Here is a 17,934-nt window from a genome sequence, read left to right on the forward strand (position 1 = left end):
TTCTGGAGTCTTTGATGGAGTTGAAGAATAGATAGTTATAGTTTTCCTTAGTTATGATAAAAGATAAAATAGATATAAATATTGTAACTGTAATTCTTGCTTGATAACTGTTTTGTTATATGTAATTTTACTATGTTAAAGTGAAAGCCTTTTTTTTTGTTTAAACAGAAAAAGGGGAAATGGAGGGCTTTCTGTCTATGTGTTACTTTCATTGGTCAAATAAAGAAACTGCCTTGGCCTTTTGATAGGACAGCAGCTTAGATAGGCAGAGTAGACAAAACAGAATGCTGGGAGAAAGAAGGCAGAGACAGAGAGCTGCCGCCATGAAGCTGCTAGGTCAGACATGCTGAATCTTTCCTGGTAAGCCACCAGCTCGTGGTGACATACAGATTATTAGAAATGGGTTGAATCAATATGTGAGAGTTAGCCAATAAGGGGCTGGAGATAATGGGCCAGGCAGTGTTTAAATGAATACAGTTTTCGTGTAATTATTTCCTGTATAAAGTTGGTGGGAAGAGGCCCGCCGCTCTCCTTTTACAGAATGGTCCCACGTTGGGTGCCAAGTATAAGTGTTGGAGTATTCGGTTAGTATGCTAAATAACCAGACCAGCTCAAAACAACAGATATAATTTAATAATTAAAAAATGGAGAAACTCACGCTAACAGAGTGGAAGGTCTGAAGTCCAAAAAGGTCCAGCAAGCACCACATAGAGAGCAAGCGCACCTATCTACCCCGTTTTTTCTACCTGGGCTCCAGGGAGCCACACCCTAGCCAGATTTGATTGGCTGAGCTTCCCCATCACATGTTCACAATACAGCATAATGGCTCCTGCCTTCCAAATGAAGTCAGGCAGGTTCCTGATTCAACCCTTGACTTATGTGTATCTGTCAACTCCTTGAGAGAGGACTGTCTTAAATAATGTCATTAAGTAGTAATGATGCTTGAGTTGTTTGTCTGACAGGTACTGAATGAGTCACACATTGCAGAGCACAGGTCCTGATTACAATGACCAGTAGATGTAGCATTAGAGGGCTGATGAAGTAGGGGGACCATCTTAGTCAAATTGGCCAGTGAAAATTTGTTTGGGAGATTTTGTTTATTTCTTTATGTGATGATCAATTTGGTTGTCAATAGTATGAAAAAAATCAGAGATATTAAATAGCACACTCCAGTAAATTGTAGACAACCAAGATTGTGTTTAAGTAACAGGAAGTCTATAGTATCTCTATTTTGTAGAACAGATGTCCTCAATCTTCTCATTTCTTGATTAATGTTGGCGAATATTACTGCTGCAATATTAGCAGCTTTTGAAATTAGACAGGCTATTTTAGAAACCTCTTGCTGTAATCCAAAAAGTCCTAGGATTGTTTTTTTTTTTTTTAAAAAAAAAAAAAAGGCCACAGTGGCAAAAACTATAGTGGTATCTAATAAATGTAAGGAATCATTGCAATTTTCAGGAAGAGTTCTTGTGATTCTATTAACCAATTGTAAAGATTTCTTGAGTAAAATAGGAATAACACGTTTCATCCCACATACACCCTTATATCCAGCAGAGAGTGTAGAATAGACTTTTCAGGAAAAGTCTATCCTAAGGGCAATTGTATTAAGGTTGGATGAAGCAACACAGTATGAGGAAAATGATCCCCAAAGCAGGCAAAGTGGCAGGATACAAGGTTAATACACAAAAACAAGTAGCCTTACTATATACCCATGACAAACAATCTGAAATAGAAATTGGGGAAGCAATCCCATTCAAAATAGCTTTACCAAAAAAAGAAAAAAAATGCCTTGGAATACAGCTAACCAAGGCCATGGAAGACTTTACAATGAAACTAAAACGTCTAAGAAATACACTAAAGAGACACAGAGGGATGGAAAGATTCCCATGCTCATGGATTAGAAGAAGCAATATTGTGAAAATAGCTGCTTTATTGTAAGAAACCTACAGAGTCAATAAAATCCTAATGAAAATTCGCATGCTTTTCTTCACAGAAATAGAAAAACATCCTAAAATTCATATGGATGTAAAGACACCCCTGACAGTCAAAGAAATCCCAAGTAAAAAGTGTACTGTTGGAGGTTATGCCATGCCTGTTTTCAAGTCACCCTACAGAGCCATGATACTGGCACAAAAACAGACTCAGATCTATGCTGTAGAGTAGAGGACCCAGCTACAAGGCCATAAACTACAACCATCTGATTTTCAACAAAATCACCAAAGAAAAATCAACTGGAGAAAGGAGTATCTTCAACAAGCAGCGCTGGGAAACTGGACAGCTACGCGTAGGACAACAAAATTAGATTCTTGTCTCTCACCCTGCACAAAAATCTACCCCAAATAGACCAAGACCAACATAAGACCGGACACTGCAAATTTATAGGAGAAAACATAGAGTCCACTTAAGACAGAGACATAGGCAAGGACTTTCTGGGTCAGATTCTTATAGTTCAGCAAATAAGGGCAATAATGAATAATTGGGAACTCATAAAAAATATCTTGTATAAAAAATTGTCAGAAATTGGGAGCATAGGGACCTTGGAAGAGGGTTGAAGGGGAGGGGAGAGGCAGGGAGGGGAACAGAGAAAAATGTAGAGCTCAATAAAGATCAAAAAAAAAGTTGTCAGACAAAGAAGAAACACACCATAGAATGGGAGAAAACTTTACCAGTTATAAATGTGATAGAGAATTAGCTACAATGTATAAAGAATTTAAAAAGTAAACACTAGGAAAACAAACAATCCAATAAAAAATGGGCCATGAAACGGAACAGAGAATTCTCAAAAAAGAAATAAAAATGGCCAATTAGCATTTGAAAAAGTATGTAACCTCGCTGGCTTCAGAGATATGCAAATTCGAACTACTAAGGGGCTGCAGACCTAATGTCTGTCTCCCATTGTGGGGCTGTTTTCTATCCCTCCTATCTTGTATGCACTTGAGACAAAAGTATCCCCAGTCCTGCTGGTCCAGTGCAGTCCACAGTCAGCTCAGCATCCTCTGAGGAGCCAGAGCATCTCCACTGTGCTAACTGTCTGGTCCAGGCTCACTCAGGCTAGTGCTGTGAGATGCCGCAGCAGGTAAAGGTCCTGAACAACAAGCCTGAGTTACTGAGTTAGATGCTCTGAACCCTCATGGTGGAAGAATAAAACTAACTATGCAAGCTGTCCTCTGGCCTCCACATGCACCTGTAAGTTAAATTAAAAAAAATGCTTCAAATAAAGAATTTCAAATGTCCTTAAAGGATTCAAATTAATTCTGACTTACTGTTAACAACTTAAAAAAAATATGTGACTATTGGTTTGTTACATACAATTATGTTGAACATTGAAGAACCTATTTCATTTACATTACCTGTCAAAATTATGACAATATGTAATCTACATCCTATCATTTTTTGTTAGACGGGCAGATACGGCAATTAAATTATATAAGTTCAGAATTTCAGAATAGTCAGACTATTGTCTTACTTAAATCTAAAAGCTACCACAAGGTGAGGTGCATAGTTGAGTGATAAAATGCTTGCCTAGCATCTACAAGGCCTGGGTTGGAGCCCTAGCCTTATGAGTAATTGAATAAACAGGTTATTGTATAATTAACTCATTTGTTTAAACAGTATGTATTTGTATTCTTATATAATGAGATTAAAATAATCTGAATGTTAAAAAATTATTTGGAGATTATACCTCATCCCATGCCCAAAGCCTAAGATAAGACAAAATAAAAAAAACGACCACAAATCCTATCAAGAACATGAGGAAAGAGTAACACTTATCCATGGTCAATAGCTGTGGGTGACATGAGTTTGAACTAATCTTTGAGTATGTCTCTCTAAGGACAACTTTGGCATCTTCAGCCACTGTGTCAAGGAGAAGAAGTTGTAAGTAAAAGGTTTTCCTAAAGTAGAGACCTGTAGCCAAGAGCCCACCATTAACTGAGGCAAATCTCTCCAAATATTTCAAAAGTTTTTCTTCTAATGTTTCCCTTTTCTTAGTGTCCAACAAATAAGGAGATTTAATGATTTTTTTCAATTGTTCAGCAGGCACTTGCGAATCCTTAGCAATGACTTGCAGGGATGCATCATCCACTCCAAAGAGGACTCGATAGTGGTTTAATTTCTCCTTCACCTTCTCCACATCATCCCTGAGGATGCCCACTACTGGAACAGTAGCAAAGAGTCCAGTCTTGAAGGCTTCTAACCAGATAGTCTGCTGCATAGACTTGTGCTTTTTGTCAATCGTTGCTTCTGTGATATTAGGCAAGGAAAGCATAAAACTGTGGCGCTTTTGAGCAGGAAGAGTCTTTACCAGGGTGTCCATCAGGACTGGAAAATCATAGTCAGATAAATTGCTGTTAGAAATCAAGAAAATCTCTGGTGCATCCAAGCCATTTTCCTTTAAGGTATCTATATAGGAGTTTCGGATCTTCAACAGGATATTTTTCCTGTCAAAGGTACGTGCTTTGGATTTCTTTTCATTTTGTAAATCATTGTCCACCTTGGTTCTTACAAAGTAGTAATTCTTTTTCATGAATTTGATTGCTTTGGCAAGGTCTAGTTCAAGTTTTGTAAAACGTGTGGCAGAAACAATAATGAAGAAATCATACTCTTGGAAATTCACTTTCTCCAGATAATCTTTCGGGGGAAAGTTCAGAGTTCCAACACCAGGCAGGTCCCATAAAGTCAAAGTTTGAATTTTGGGGTGTTTGTATGCAGTTCTCCTCATAGTTGTCTCTACCACCCCAATGTCAGCTGCATCTTTGTCTTCAGGTCCTACCCCTCTCAGGGCATTGATCAAACTGGACTTCCCTGCTCCAGACTCTCCAGTGACAGCAACGTTTATTGGGACATTATCAATATTTTTTAATGCAGCACTGATTACAGAGTTTGCACCCTGAATGTTTCCTTTTGTCAGGTATAACTCAATTGAATCGATGGTTTCCTGAGGAATGATTTTGCTTTCTGTCTTAAACTTCTTGAAATATAACGTGAAGCTGGACTCCAAATCTCCATGGCGTTCATCCTTAGAGGAGGACTTACCCATGGCTGTGGTGAAAGGGGCCCTGAAAGAAATAGGGGAGAGTAAGTTGCAAGAGACTGAAGATGCCTTTGAGCTTAGCTCTGCGTTCTCCATGCTGCAGCTTCAGTCATGTTTTGATGTTATCCAGTTCCCGTGTATTTATGCTTTCTTTTTTGTCAACAAGATACAAAGTATAGTCCTTCTGGAGGAGAAATCCTCATCTGAGGAATTGCCTCCATCAGACTGAACTGGGGGCACGCCTATGGGGCATTTTCTATACTGAGGATTGATATGGGATTTCCTGGTCCAAGGTGGGTGGCACACCCCTGGACAGGTGGTCCTGGGTAATTTATTTTTTTTTTTTTTTTTTCCTGGGTAATTTAAGAAAGCATTATTTAACTGTAGTTGGACTTTTTCATGGAGACTACCACCTCCCCAATTATGACATGGGGACTTATTATTAATTATAAAAGTTCATCCAATAGCTTAGGCTTGTTTGTAACTAGCTCTTATACCTTAAGTTAACCCCATATCTTTTATCTACATTCTTTTATGTGGCTCAGTTACCTTTACTCTTTACTGTCATGCTGCTTCCTTTTATCTGCTGGTGGCTCTTCCTTTCTTCCTCCCAGAGTTCTCTCTCTCTCTCTCTCTCTCTCTCTCTCTCTCTCTCTCTCTCTCTCTCTCTCTCTCTCTCTCTCTCTCTCTCTCTGTTTCTCTGGCTGTCCTAGCTATCTCTCCTGCCTAATTAATGGCCATGTAGCTTTTCATTAAACCAATCAGAAGGCACCTTGCAAAGATACATCTTTACAGTGTACAAAAAAAATTATTCCACAACTTTGAACTATGGAGAGCAAGCCAGTAAACAACATTCTCCTATTGTTCCTGCCTGTATTCCTCAGGGTTTCTGCCCTGGCTTTTTTCAACAATGGACTGTGTTCAGAATGTGTAAGCCCCCAAAACTGTTTTCTTTTCAAAATGCTTTTGGCCACGGTGTTTATAAAAGAAATAGAAAGGAAAGTAGAAAAATTTCTACTAGCTCTCAGTTAAACCCTCAAATATGGAAAAATAAAAACTTAAGTAAAGCAAGGGAAAATAATATAAAAATATACACAAGTCCTTTAGCCAGCTTCAACAAGTATAAAAACATGAACATCTTTGTAGTGTATAAACTAACTGCAAAATTCTATATGAAATCATATGTTTTCTCCATCTGCGCACACTTCCTTCAGTGTGTGCCTTCAAAATTAATGGAAATTTTTTTTTAAATATTTATTTATTATGTATACAATATTCTGTCTGTGTGTATGCCCGCAGGCCAGAAGAGGGCACCAGACCCCATTACAGATGGCTGTGAGCCACCATGTGGTTGCTGGGAATTGAACTCAGGACCTTTGGAAGAGCAGGCAATGCTCTTAACCTCTGAGCCATCTCTCCAGCCCCAAAATTAATGGAAATTTAATCAGCATATGTCTGGTTTTACACTCTGAAAAATAAGTAACAATGAATGGTACTTGACACCAGTATTTAATCAATGACAAATCTCTCTAATGATCACATAAATCTAATTTGTCTGTTTCATTTTTGTTTTCAAAAGATTTCAGTAATGTCAGCTATTGGATTTTGTTGAAATAATTCTTTATTTGCCTAGATTTACTTTCCCTATGTCTTTTTCATGACTTAGAACTCATCCGCATGAAGAATATAAACTTGCAATAATATAAAATTCTTTACACTTAAAGTCCATGTTCAAATCCATTTCTTCAATAAAACATTTCAGTGTTCTCAAGAAATTATTTCAATTCACTGTTTTCTCTTAACATTGTATTTTATGAAAGCAATATAACTGTGCACTAGAGGCACTGGTCAATTGGTAGAGAGCCTTCCCACCATGGATAAGGCTTTGGGTTCAATCCCCAATACCTCATCAAATACAGGCGTTTGCAGATCTCTGTAATTCTGGTGTTCAGGAAGTAGAGGCAAGAAGGTCAGTACTTCCAGGTTATCCTTGGTACATAGTGAGTTAGAGGCTAGCCTGGGCTATGTAAGACCCTATCTCAAAAAAAAATGAATAGAAAGTCCAGCAAGATGGCTGAGCAGGTAAATACACTTGCTGTCAGGCCTAAACACCTGAGCTAGATTGTTGAGTATTTAACTACTTCAATCTCATATTTCTGACTTTTGTTCTCCACAAACCTGCCTACAAGACCTCCCATGGCAGCACAATGGGCCTCACCAACAGTTAAGGAGGCAGCAAATCCCCACTGTCACCCTGGAGCCTCCTCTGTCTGTCTCACCAGCATCAAATCAGTTCTCAGACTTAATCTCTATTTCCAAATCCAATCACAATTGATCATCCCTCCTACATTATCTTCCTCAGGACCTCCTCAATTTCAGCTTCAATTATTGTTGTAACAACATAGATAACCAAATTGGCCAAATCAAAAACAGTCTTATACAAGCCAGGGATCTCCATAGGATCATTCTGAGCATATGGGCCTGCGTAAGCACATACAGACTCACTTCAGAGCAAGCGACTGTCCAATCTACAGGACAAATGGGGGCAGCTGTGCAGGAAACCAGAGCTGCAGAAAATTATTCAGCCTGGCTGCAGGCACAGGACAAAAAGAAGGGGGGGGGCGGTTAAGAGAATGTCCAGAAAGAGAAGCTAGAATATGGTATAAACACTGTAGCCAGATTTACTGTTGAAGGGGACAGTCACCCACAGGACACAGACAGAATGTCCATGAAGCACACAAGCTGTTCTGTCTTTTCAGTTTTCCCTTCTCATTTTTTCAGCTCTAGCTCCTGTATCTGTGATGCAGACTCCAGTGTGACAGTTGTCTGCAAGGTCTTTCCACTGAATATGAACACAGGGAACAAGAAGACTGTGACACAGCAGGCATTATAAGCTGATGCCTAATTTAATGTCACCACATTCTGACACAGTTCATATTCCTCACAGATGGAGAGAAGATCCTTAACACTCCTGCTTGACAATAAAGAAAATCACCATGAAGAAGATTCTTCAGGCTCAGATTTCCACAGCCAGCTACAGCGGAAGCAGCATATGGAGAGAATCCTTCTCCACAAGCCAGAGGCCCCTGGATGTAAGAGATTAAATACTGACCATGAACTAGAAAGCAAGATGAGCGTGAGATAGGACAACCTCATGCACACGGCAGAGACATTCCATTACCTGAAAACTATCTATTTACAACCATATTAGGGAGAAGAAATACAAGACAATCCAAAACAACTTGTGTGTTTTTGCTAAAAAAACCAGTATCAAGATCATTATCTTTAGGTCTAATTCAACTTTCATAATTGACTAAGACCATCCACAAGCCAGTTCTGCCTGTCTCCCACCAAAGCTCCTTAGCTTCCAAACTGAGGCCCCTCACTCAAAGGGTATGTTCCTGAATGTCTTGTTACCTGTCAGCTCTGATGAGAAAAGAGATGGTGAGGGTTGAAAGACAGATCTGAAGACTCCTGCCCACTGCCCAAACTGTCCTGTGTCCAGTGGATGCACTTAACTGTAGTTCAGCTGCAGGAACCACTCTCCACTGCGCTCCAGTCTCTCCACTTGCAGCCCACCTCTGCTTCTCTGTGGAAAACATCTGGTTCAAGGCTGCAGGGTGGGACTTATACACTCTTCTGACTTTTGCCCCTTCCTTCTCAGTGTGTTTTGGCCAATCATCAAAGCGTATGGGTCTTGCTGTTTTCCAGAATCTCCTGCATTTCCAAGAAGAAGAAAGAGAAAATGAAACTATCAGTTGTTTTTCATTGTGTTCTCTCTTTGGTTTTGGCAGCAAATATTGGACAGTCTTAAAATAGTAAAAGAGTGGAGTGTGGGGTTAGCACTGACAATGATCTGTAATGCTGAGGGAACTCACTGGAAAACACCTCAAAAAAAAAAATCAAACTATGTCCTGGGACAGGGCTTTTTATTTGTTACCCTGTGGTGTCTAGAGGGGACATTGTTGTCCTAGTAGAGGGCAACTCCATCTTAACTCTTTCATACATGTGCATAGATTATTTTATTTTTTTATTATGTATACAATAGTCTGTCTGCATGTATGTCTGCAGGCCAGAAGAGGGCACCAGACCACATTACAGATGGTTGTGAGCTACCATGTGGTTGCCGGGAATTGAACTCAGGACCTTTGGAAGAGCAGGCAATGCTCTTAACCACTGAGCCATCTCTCCAACCCCATAGATTATTTTAGGAAATGTCTGCAGTGGCAGATTTCTATGACTACTGGAAAATCCTTCAGTTTTCTTTATCCCTCCCATTTTCCTTCCTCTACTTTATCCTCTACCTCCTCACTCCCCACCTTAACCTTTCTTGAAAACATAATTTTCTTTTAACCCTTTCTCCAGTGCATACTATCACTCCTCTCTTGCCTGCCCCACCCCATGGCCACATAGTAATACAAAACCTCTGTGGGTGTTCCCAGTGGAGCACTCATATTTGAACGGTGATAGCGAACATCCACAAATGAGAAGAATGAGATGATGTTTATCTTCCTGGACCAGTTTTACCTCACTCAGAATGATGATTCCAGCTCCATCCACTTTCCCTTAAGTTTTGAAGTTTCATTTTGCTTAATAGATGAGAAATATTTGATTCTGTAGTGGGGCCACATTGTCATTATCCCTGTCTAGGCTATTCCCATTCCCCATCTAGAAATATCTATTGTGGATAGAGCTTGAATGAACACAGATGTGCAAGTAGCTCTGTAGTTGGATAGAGACTTCATGAATCTGCCCTGGAGTGACACAGCTGCATCTTGTGTTAAATCTGTTTTCACTGTCTGTGGAGCTTCCTCACAAATAACCTCAGTGTTTTTCCAGTTTGCCCTCCCACCAGCAGTGACTGGGTGCTCTCCTTTCTACATATCCACAGGGCTCAGAAAACTTCTTTATAATTTGGGGAGTCAGTCTACAGTTTATTGACGATATGTGCATATCAAGCATCCCTCTGTGGAAGGATGTTGAGAGGAGTGTACAGTTCCCAACTCTTATATTCTCCAGCAGATTATTTGCCTGCTTGCTGCCATAGCCATGATGTTCGTGGACTGACCCTCTGATTCTCTAAGCAAGCACCCAATTAAATGTCTTTTTTAAATATGCTGCCTTGGTCATGGTGTCTATTCACAGTCAAAGATAATAATCTAAGACACCGATTTTAAGTTATACTAGTAAAAATAGCATGGTCCTATCAAAAACACATAATAATTAGTGGACTAGGACCTACAATCACCTGATTTTTGACATGTATGACAAAGATAAATACTGGAGAATATATACTGTCTCTAAGAAACTGTGTTGTGAAAACTGGATCTTTAATGTGAAGAAGTTGCTATCACTCACCTTGTCCAAAATTCACTTTCAAATTAATCAAAGACTTCAAAGTTACACTAAAATTCTGCACCTTCTATTGCAATATCTAAGGAGTACATTTCAGAATATAGGCTCAGTTATGATCTTTCTGTATGGAACCTCTCTACACAGGGAATGCAGTCATCAATCAAGAAGTGCAACTTCATGAAGTTAAAATGCTTACAAAGAGTGAAAGCAACTTTTATTCTAGTGTAACAGCCTTTGTGATAGGGAGAAAAATCTTTAAAATCATTAAATTAGTTATGGATCGCTGTATATAATATGCAAAAACATAAAAAGACCTCTAAGAAAGCAACTCAATTAAAATTGATTACGGCACTGACCAGAGCATTCCCAAAAGGAGAAACACAAGCAAGAAATAATGAAGAGTGATCAACATCCTAGTCATCAGGAAACCTCAAATTAAAACTATTTTGAGTTTTCATTGAACCTGAATCAGAATAGCACCTTCATCCAGCAACTGATGGAAGCAGATACAGCGAAGCACTGGGCCGAGCTTCTGGAGACCAGTCCAATGGAGGAAGGAGTGATAATATGAGCAATGGGGTCAAGACCATGATGGTGATATGCACAGAAACAGCAGACCTGAGTTATGAGAGCTCACTGACTCTGGACTGATAGCAGGGGAACCTGCATAGGACCAAACTTGGTCCACTGAATGTGGGTAACAGTTGTATGGTTGGGCAGTCAGTGGGGTCACTGACAGTGGGACCAGGATTTATCCCTAGTGCTTGAACTAGCCTCTTGGGGCACTTTCTCTTTGGAGGGATACCTTGCTCAGCCTAGATATAGGGGAAAGTGCCTTGGTCAGACTTTGTTGACTCCCCATGGGAAGCCTTATCATTTCTGAGGAGTGGATGGGGGAGTGGAAGGAAGGGAAAGGCAGGGGAAGGGGAGGGAGTGGAAATGGGGATAGCTATGAAAAACAAGAAAAAATTGTATTTTAAAATTCTTAATTAATATATATATAGTTAAATATATATTAAATAAACTAAATAATTTGTTGAATTTGTATAGGGAAAAGAGAAAAGAAAATACACAAGACTGGCCAGGGAAGCAGGTGGGCTAACTGTTGATCTTCACCTTTCCCTTCCCGTCTCCAAATGCCAAAAACAAAACAAAACAGGCCTTTTAGGGATATTAAGCCGAACATAAATAGCAAATTACAGTAAAACTAGATACAACCCCTCATATCAATGATTGATAGATGAGGCTGCCCAGCAGGAGTAAAAGGGTTCCAAGTGCAGGCAAAAGAGTCAGAGACACCCCCGACTCCCACTGTTAGGAGTCCCACAAGAAGTGAAGAAACATCTTAATGGAGGGTATTGTGGTCGATTTTAATGTCAACTGGCCACAAATTAGAATCACTGCATAGGAAACCTCAGTTGAAGAAGTTTTCTGATTTTCTTGGTTGATGATGGAAGACCCACCCAGATGACAAGGATACAGCAGGGGGATCAATCACTTGCCTTGTGCTGGCTTGGCTTTTCCTCTAACAACTGCAGGTTGATTAACTCTGTCTCTGATGCTGGTTCCTTCACTGTTATCAGAACAAGCATTTCCAGGAATCCCTCCTGGACTCTGGACTCTGCAGAAAACTTTCCAATTTTCTGTGCCAGACTGGGCCTGTGGAGGTACTCTGCCTTGTGCCTGAGCAATCATGTGATTGCAGGGGAGTCATTGTGGGGCTCCCCTGACTGCTGAGGCACACCCCCTCAAGTATTGAGCAGTTAGTAAGTTCTCAGCCTCTTAGCTGGAACTCGGCTGTTGATACCATTTCAATGCAAGCTGTCTAATATATTATTGTATATTAAGTACATATTATACATATATTCACTCCACTGAATCTCATTCTTCAGAGAACCCTGACTAATACCAAGGGGGTTGGAAGAGCAACAGTGGTATGAAGAGTGGAGGTGAATAATGGAGATGGGTTTAAGTGGGGAGGAGGGTGGGAGGGCAGAGGAGGAGAGAGTGGGGGAAGGAATCACTAACTGAGCATGTCTGAAAACACTGTACTGAATCCTATTATTTTATGTATGCTTAAGGAGCTTAACTGGAGTTACTGTGTGTAGGAATGAGTCAGTAATGCTCATTCAGGAAGATATAGGTTATCAAATGGAAGCTGAGTGCAAGATGTGGCATACCCACCCGTGACATGGTGATCAGAGGTCCCAGAGATCCTAAACAATACAGGCTACAACTATTTCTCTTGATTCACCAGAACCCAGTAGTAAGATTCTATTGCTGAAGACACCATACACGTTGGTGACAGGATAAATAGAACTGTTGGTACTGACCAGAAAGCTTCCTGCCTTCTAACAAGCACTCAGCGTTGGAGAGTCCTGTGCAGGCTGCTGAGGGAGAACGGTCATCAGTATTCTTACCTGAGTGACCCCTGGCTTTTTTCCAAGTTCAGTCCCCATGGGAAGAATAATTACATTCCTCTCCTGCAGAAATCTTGGCATCTAAGTTGACTACTGTCCCATGACCTCAAGACCCAAGGCCCAGTTCTGCCATTTCTGGCTTACTTCCCCTACCCTATACTTGGCTTTACAGAGATGAGTGACTGCCTTGTCCTTTCATCTCAGTGTGCAGTCACAGTTGCAGCATGCCTGCCACTGTGGGTCCAAAATGCTGTCTTATTAGCAGTGATGACTCATGTTGGAATAGAGTCCTGTTCTACCAAGTGTGAGTCTCTGGAGCATCCCTTTCCTGTTAGAGCCATGCCAGTGCTGTGTTCTGTTCCATGGGAATAAAGTTATTGCCACATCCCTTCTCCTGGAAATGAGCTACTGAGTCATTTTTCAAAGTCCAAGATGTTGTGTGTGTGTGTGTGTGTGTGTGTGTGTGTGTGTGTGTGTGTGTGTGTAAATCTATATGAGATCTGCACTCTCCTGTGCCACAAGAATAAATATGAACCTGGGTCCTATGTGACACAGACCCTGAGCCAAGGACACTCACATCTGCAGCTCTAAACACATCTGCCTAGCTGGAGTTTCCATCCCAGTTGTACTGGGACTTTCAATACTAGAAGAATGACTGAACGGCAGAATGTAGTGAATATATGGGGAACTGGAATAACCTAGGACATATGGTGGTGACTTAGGCCAGGAAGGCTTTGACAGGAACACAATCATATCTAGTAATGGGGGAATCACTAGAGTGCTGGGATTAGAGGCATGATCCACATTGACTCACTTGGAAGAGGAACTCTCAATTTGGAATTGCCTCCATCAGACCTGGTTGTTCATATGTCTTAATTGGTTAATTGATATAGGAGGAGCCAGCCCACTGTGGTGAGTCCCATCCCTAGAAATGTGGTCCTGGGTAAGAAAGCAGGGTGAGAGAGCCGTGGAGAGCAAGGCAGTAAGCAGTGTTCCTTCCCAGTCTACTTCAGTTCCTGCCTCGACTTCCCTTGATGGTGGACTGTAACCAGTCAATGAAATCATTTCCTCCCTAGGTTGCATTTGGTTAAGTTTAATCACATCACATGCATGCATATATATACATACATACATATATTCATAAATGTAACCTATTCAGCCTATTAGTTGTACATAAGCTCTCATGACTGACCATTTGGTACTGGATAACCAATAGGTGTGCTCTGTCTGGAAAGATCGGCTCTCAGTTTTCATCTTTGGCTATAATTTTTCGTGTAGGGTTGAGTCCTCAAAGACTTTTCCTTGTCAAGTTTGACATGCTCATAGGTCATCCTTTCTCAGATCACATCTAGGCAGTGAGACAATAGCCCACTAAGTCAAACTAGTGCTTCCCATATGCCCATGGGTGAAGGTAGAATTCATGGGAATATGGGTGACTACCATGGGCCATCCCACTAAAAAAAAAAAAACTACTCTCCTCCCTCAGCATCCATCAACTACCTATGACTCCTCAAGTAAAAGGAGGGGTTCTATTTCTCTTTCCCTTCAATAATGAGGTGTTAACTAGCTTGAATGTGTGTGGATTGGTACCAGCAACCACTGCTACTGGGAGCTCATAACCACAACTGCCCTGCCATGTAAGGGAGACACTAGTGCACAGCTTATCTGATCTCTGGCTTTGACGTTTTTTGCTTCCTCTACTTTGCTGTGCTCTTTAGGCTTTGTGGGTGAAAGTTGTATGGTACAGATGTCCTATTTAAGGCTGGACACCCCACTGTTACCTTCTGTCAGAGCTTCTGTCAGCTGCTCTGGGCATCTGTTCAGGGCTTTGCTTGTACTCACTGAGTGAGATGGTGTGAGTACTCATATCTCACATTGCTTGTTAGAAGAACACTGACTCTATATAATTTAATTTATTGTTTTTAGTGAGCTATATATTTTTCTCCACTCCCCATCGTTCCACTCACCTCCCCTTCTACCCTCTCCCATGGTCACCAAGCTCCCAATTTACTCAGGAGATCTTGTCTTTTTATACTTCCCATGTAGATTAGATCCATGTATGTCTCTCTTAGGGTCCTCATTGTTGTCTAGGTTCCCTGGGATTATGATTTTTAGGTTGGTTCTTGATTGCTTTATATCTAAAAGCTACTTATGAGAGAGTACATATGATGTTTGTCTTTCTGAGTCTGGGTTACCTCACTCAAAATTATAATTTCAAGCTCCATCCATTGCCTGCAAATTTCAAGGTGTCATTGTTTTTTTTTTTTACTGCTGTGTAGAACTCCATTGTGTAAATGTACCACATTTTCCTTATCCATTCCTCAATTGAGAGGCATTAGGTTGTTTCCAGGTTCTGGCTATGACAAACAATGCTGCTATGAATATAGTCGAGCACATGTCCTTGTGGTGTGGTTGAGAATCCTTTGGGTAAATATCCAAAAGTGCTATTGCTGGGTCTTGAGGTAGGTTGTTTCCTAATTTTCTGAGAAATCATCATAATGAAATCCAAAGCAGTTATACCAGTTTGCACTCCCACCAGCAATGCAGGAGTGTTCCCTTTACCCCACATCCTCTCCAGCATAAGTTGTCATCAGTGCTTTTGATCTTGGCCATTCTTACAAGTGTAAGACAGAATCTCAGAGTTGTTTTGATTTGCATTTCTCTGATGGCTAAGGATATTGAGCATTTCCTTAAGTGTCTTTTAGCCATTTAAGATTCCTCTGTTGAGAGTTCTCTGTTTAGGTCTGTACTCCATTTTTTGTTGGACTATTTGTTATTTTGATAACCAATTTCTTGAGTTCTTTCTATATTTTGAAGATCAGCCCTCTGTCCGATGTGGGGTTGGTGAAGATATTTTTTTCCGCATTCTGTAGACTTCCATTTTGTCTTGTTGACTGTGTCCTTTGCTTTACAGAAGCTTCTCAGTTTCAGGTCACATTTATTAATTGTTTCTTACAGTAGTCTCCTGTGCCAATGTGTTCAAGTGTACTTCCTACTTTCTCTTCAATAAGGATCAGTGAGGTTGGTTTTATTTTAAGATTTTTGACCCATTTGGACTTGAGTTTTGTGCATGGGGACAGATATGGATCTATTTTCATTCTTCTACATGTTGACATCCAGTTATGCCAGTACCATTTGTTGAATGATTTCTTTTTCCATTTTATATTTTTTAAGTGTCATTATTTTATCCTATTAATATTTATCTGATTTGGTTATGAGTTTTGCCATGGTTAGGAAACTTTTTAGTTTTTTTTCTAGTCTCTTGCTCTTCTCTCTTCCCCTCCATGGCTTCACTCTCTCCATTGTCCCTTCATTTATTTAACTCTGTTTCTCAAATGTTTCTCTTTCCTTGCCCCTTTCCTTTGTCACAAGGGGAAGAGAAAGAATAAAAGCTTCTTGCTGTTTAACACAGAGGCACTTCCTGCTTTTTGGAGCTGGCATTGTTCCAACAGAAGCCCTTTATTTAGTTCCAAAAAGCTGCGCCAGGCACCTAAGCTGAGGGAGCAAGCAGCATTTGTCTCTGGCCACAGAACTGAGCACAAACAGCAGGAAGCCCCGTTTTTTTCCTTTCCCAAGTCCCTATTAAGTCCAGATGCTTAAGACTTTGTTTCTATTTCTAGAACCAGGAAAGGGGCACCGGGCAAAAGAAGGTGTTTCGGAACCAGTCATGAAAAGGGGGTTGAAGGAAAAAGTTCCAGAAGGTCGTCTGAGGCCAGCGGGGCTCAGCCCCAAGCTAGATGCTCCCGCTCTTTCCATAAACAGGATGTACATACCAAAGCTTTGAAAAGTGTGGAATAGGCTGGCAGCACTGGTATAAAGCTGTCCACTAGATGGAGCAAGCTTGAACCAGCTTTCACTAGCACGGACTAGGCTTGGGAAATAGTGATTCTGCCGGCACCAAATAGCAGACATCAGGCAGAAGAGGAAAAGGAAAAGAAAAAAACAAAGCAAAACAAAAAAATATGGGTGACCTCATCAGGTCCAAAAGAAATTAGTGTTTTCCATAGGGGCATAATAATCAAAACTTCCAGAAGACCATTCAAAACTGCCATTCTCATGAAGACATAGCAAGGACAATCAGAACATCTCTCAGAGAAACAGTGAGTTAATAGACCTGTCAAATTTTGCTTTTAAAAAAAAAGTTGGTAAAATGAAAAAAACATGTTACTGACTTGGAGAAAATATTTACAAATTAAAGAATCAGACCTATGTTACTGAGAGAACTCGGGGGGCGGGGGGGAGAGGGAAGCGGACCAGGCTCTCCTAGTAACCTGACAGAAATCTAAGCCTTAGTTTCCATTGACTAAAACGGGACAGAGCTAAACGACAACCCTCCGGAAAAACCTCAGCCTTCTGCTGGCTCAGCAGGCGCCCCCCCCCCCCCCCACCAGTCTCCTGATAACTAAAAAGTTTTCCCTAGCCTAGCAGGAAGGTCCCTAACCACTAGGAGCATCCATCAATCAGTCCCCATACTAATCTTTCCTCCACCAATCAGCCCCAGATTAATCCCTTCCCTGTGGAATTCCCCTAACTCCACTTAAAAGGAGCTTCTGATCTTCTTTGGGGGTTGCCAAGTTGCCACCCTAACAGTGGAATTAATAAATGCTCTTATTATTGCATAAGTGACTGCTGGTCTTCTTTGGAGGCTTCTCTTGGACCCTAACAGGGACTTTTGCTCAATTGTGCTCATAGCAGCATTATTTGTAATAGCCAGAACCTGGAAACAACCTAGGCGCCCCTCAACCAAAGAATGGATAAAGAAAATGTGGTACATTTACACAATGGAGTACTACTCAGTGATTAAAAACAATGACCCTTGAAATTTGCATGCAAATGGATGGAACTAGAAAAAAAACATTCTGAGTGAGATAACCCAGATCCAGATAGACGAGCACGGTATGTACTCCCTCATAAGTGGATATAAGACATAAAACAAAGGATAATCAGCCTATAGTCCACTATCCCAGAGAAGCTAGAACCTTCATCCAGCAACTGATGGAAGCAGATAGAGACTTCCAAGCAAAGCACTAGGTCAAGCTTCCAGAGACCAGACCAAAAGAGGGAGAAGCGATAATATGAGCAAAGGGGGCAAGATGGTGGTGGTGATACCCACAGAAACAGCTGACC

General features: G+C 40.8%; 1 protein-coding gene across 3 annotated transcripts; it reads right to left on the reverse strand.

Annotated features, from left to right (window-relative positions):
- Positions 1-611: 611 nt before the first annotated feature.
- Positions 612-8,715, reverse strand: LOC119815416 (interferon-inducible GTPase 1-like). 3 transcript variants are annotated; one of them, XM_042055103.1, is made up of 2 exons: positions 8,552-8,715; positions 612-5,057 (listed from the first exon to the last, which is right to left on the reverse strand). In XM_042055103.1, the coding sequence occupies exons 1-2, from the start codon at positions 8,632-8,634 to the stop codon at positions 3,677-3,679; spliced, it is 1,464 nt and encodes a 487-aa protein (XP_041911037.1). In that variant the 5' UTR covers positions 8,635-8,715; the 3' UTR covers positions 612-3,676. The 3 variants fall into 3 exon arrangements, with proteins under 3 accessions (XP_041911037.1, XP_038187470.1, XP_038187469.1); XM_038331542.1 differs by having other exon boundaries at positions 8,519-8,715; XM_038331541.1 differs by having other exon boundaries at positions 8,450-8,715.
- Between the last annotated feature and the right edge of the window lie 9,219 nt (positions 8,716-17,934).

The sequence above is a fragment of the Arvicola amphibius genome, chromosome 5 (assembly GCF_903992535.2).
Source record: "Arvicola amphibius chromosome 5, mArvAmp1.2, whole genome shotgun sequence".
In the NCBI taxonomy this organism is placed as follows: domain Eukaryota; kingdom Metazoa; phylum Chordata; class Mammalia; order Rodentia; family Cricetidae; genus Arvicola; species Arvicola amphibius.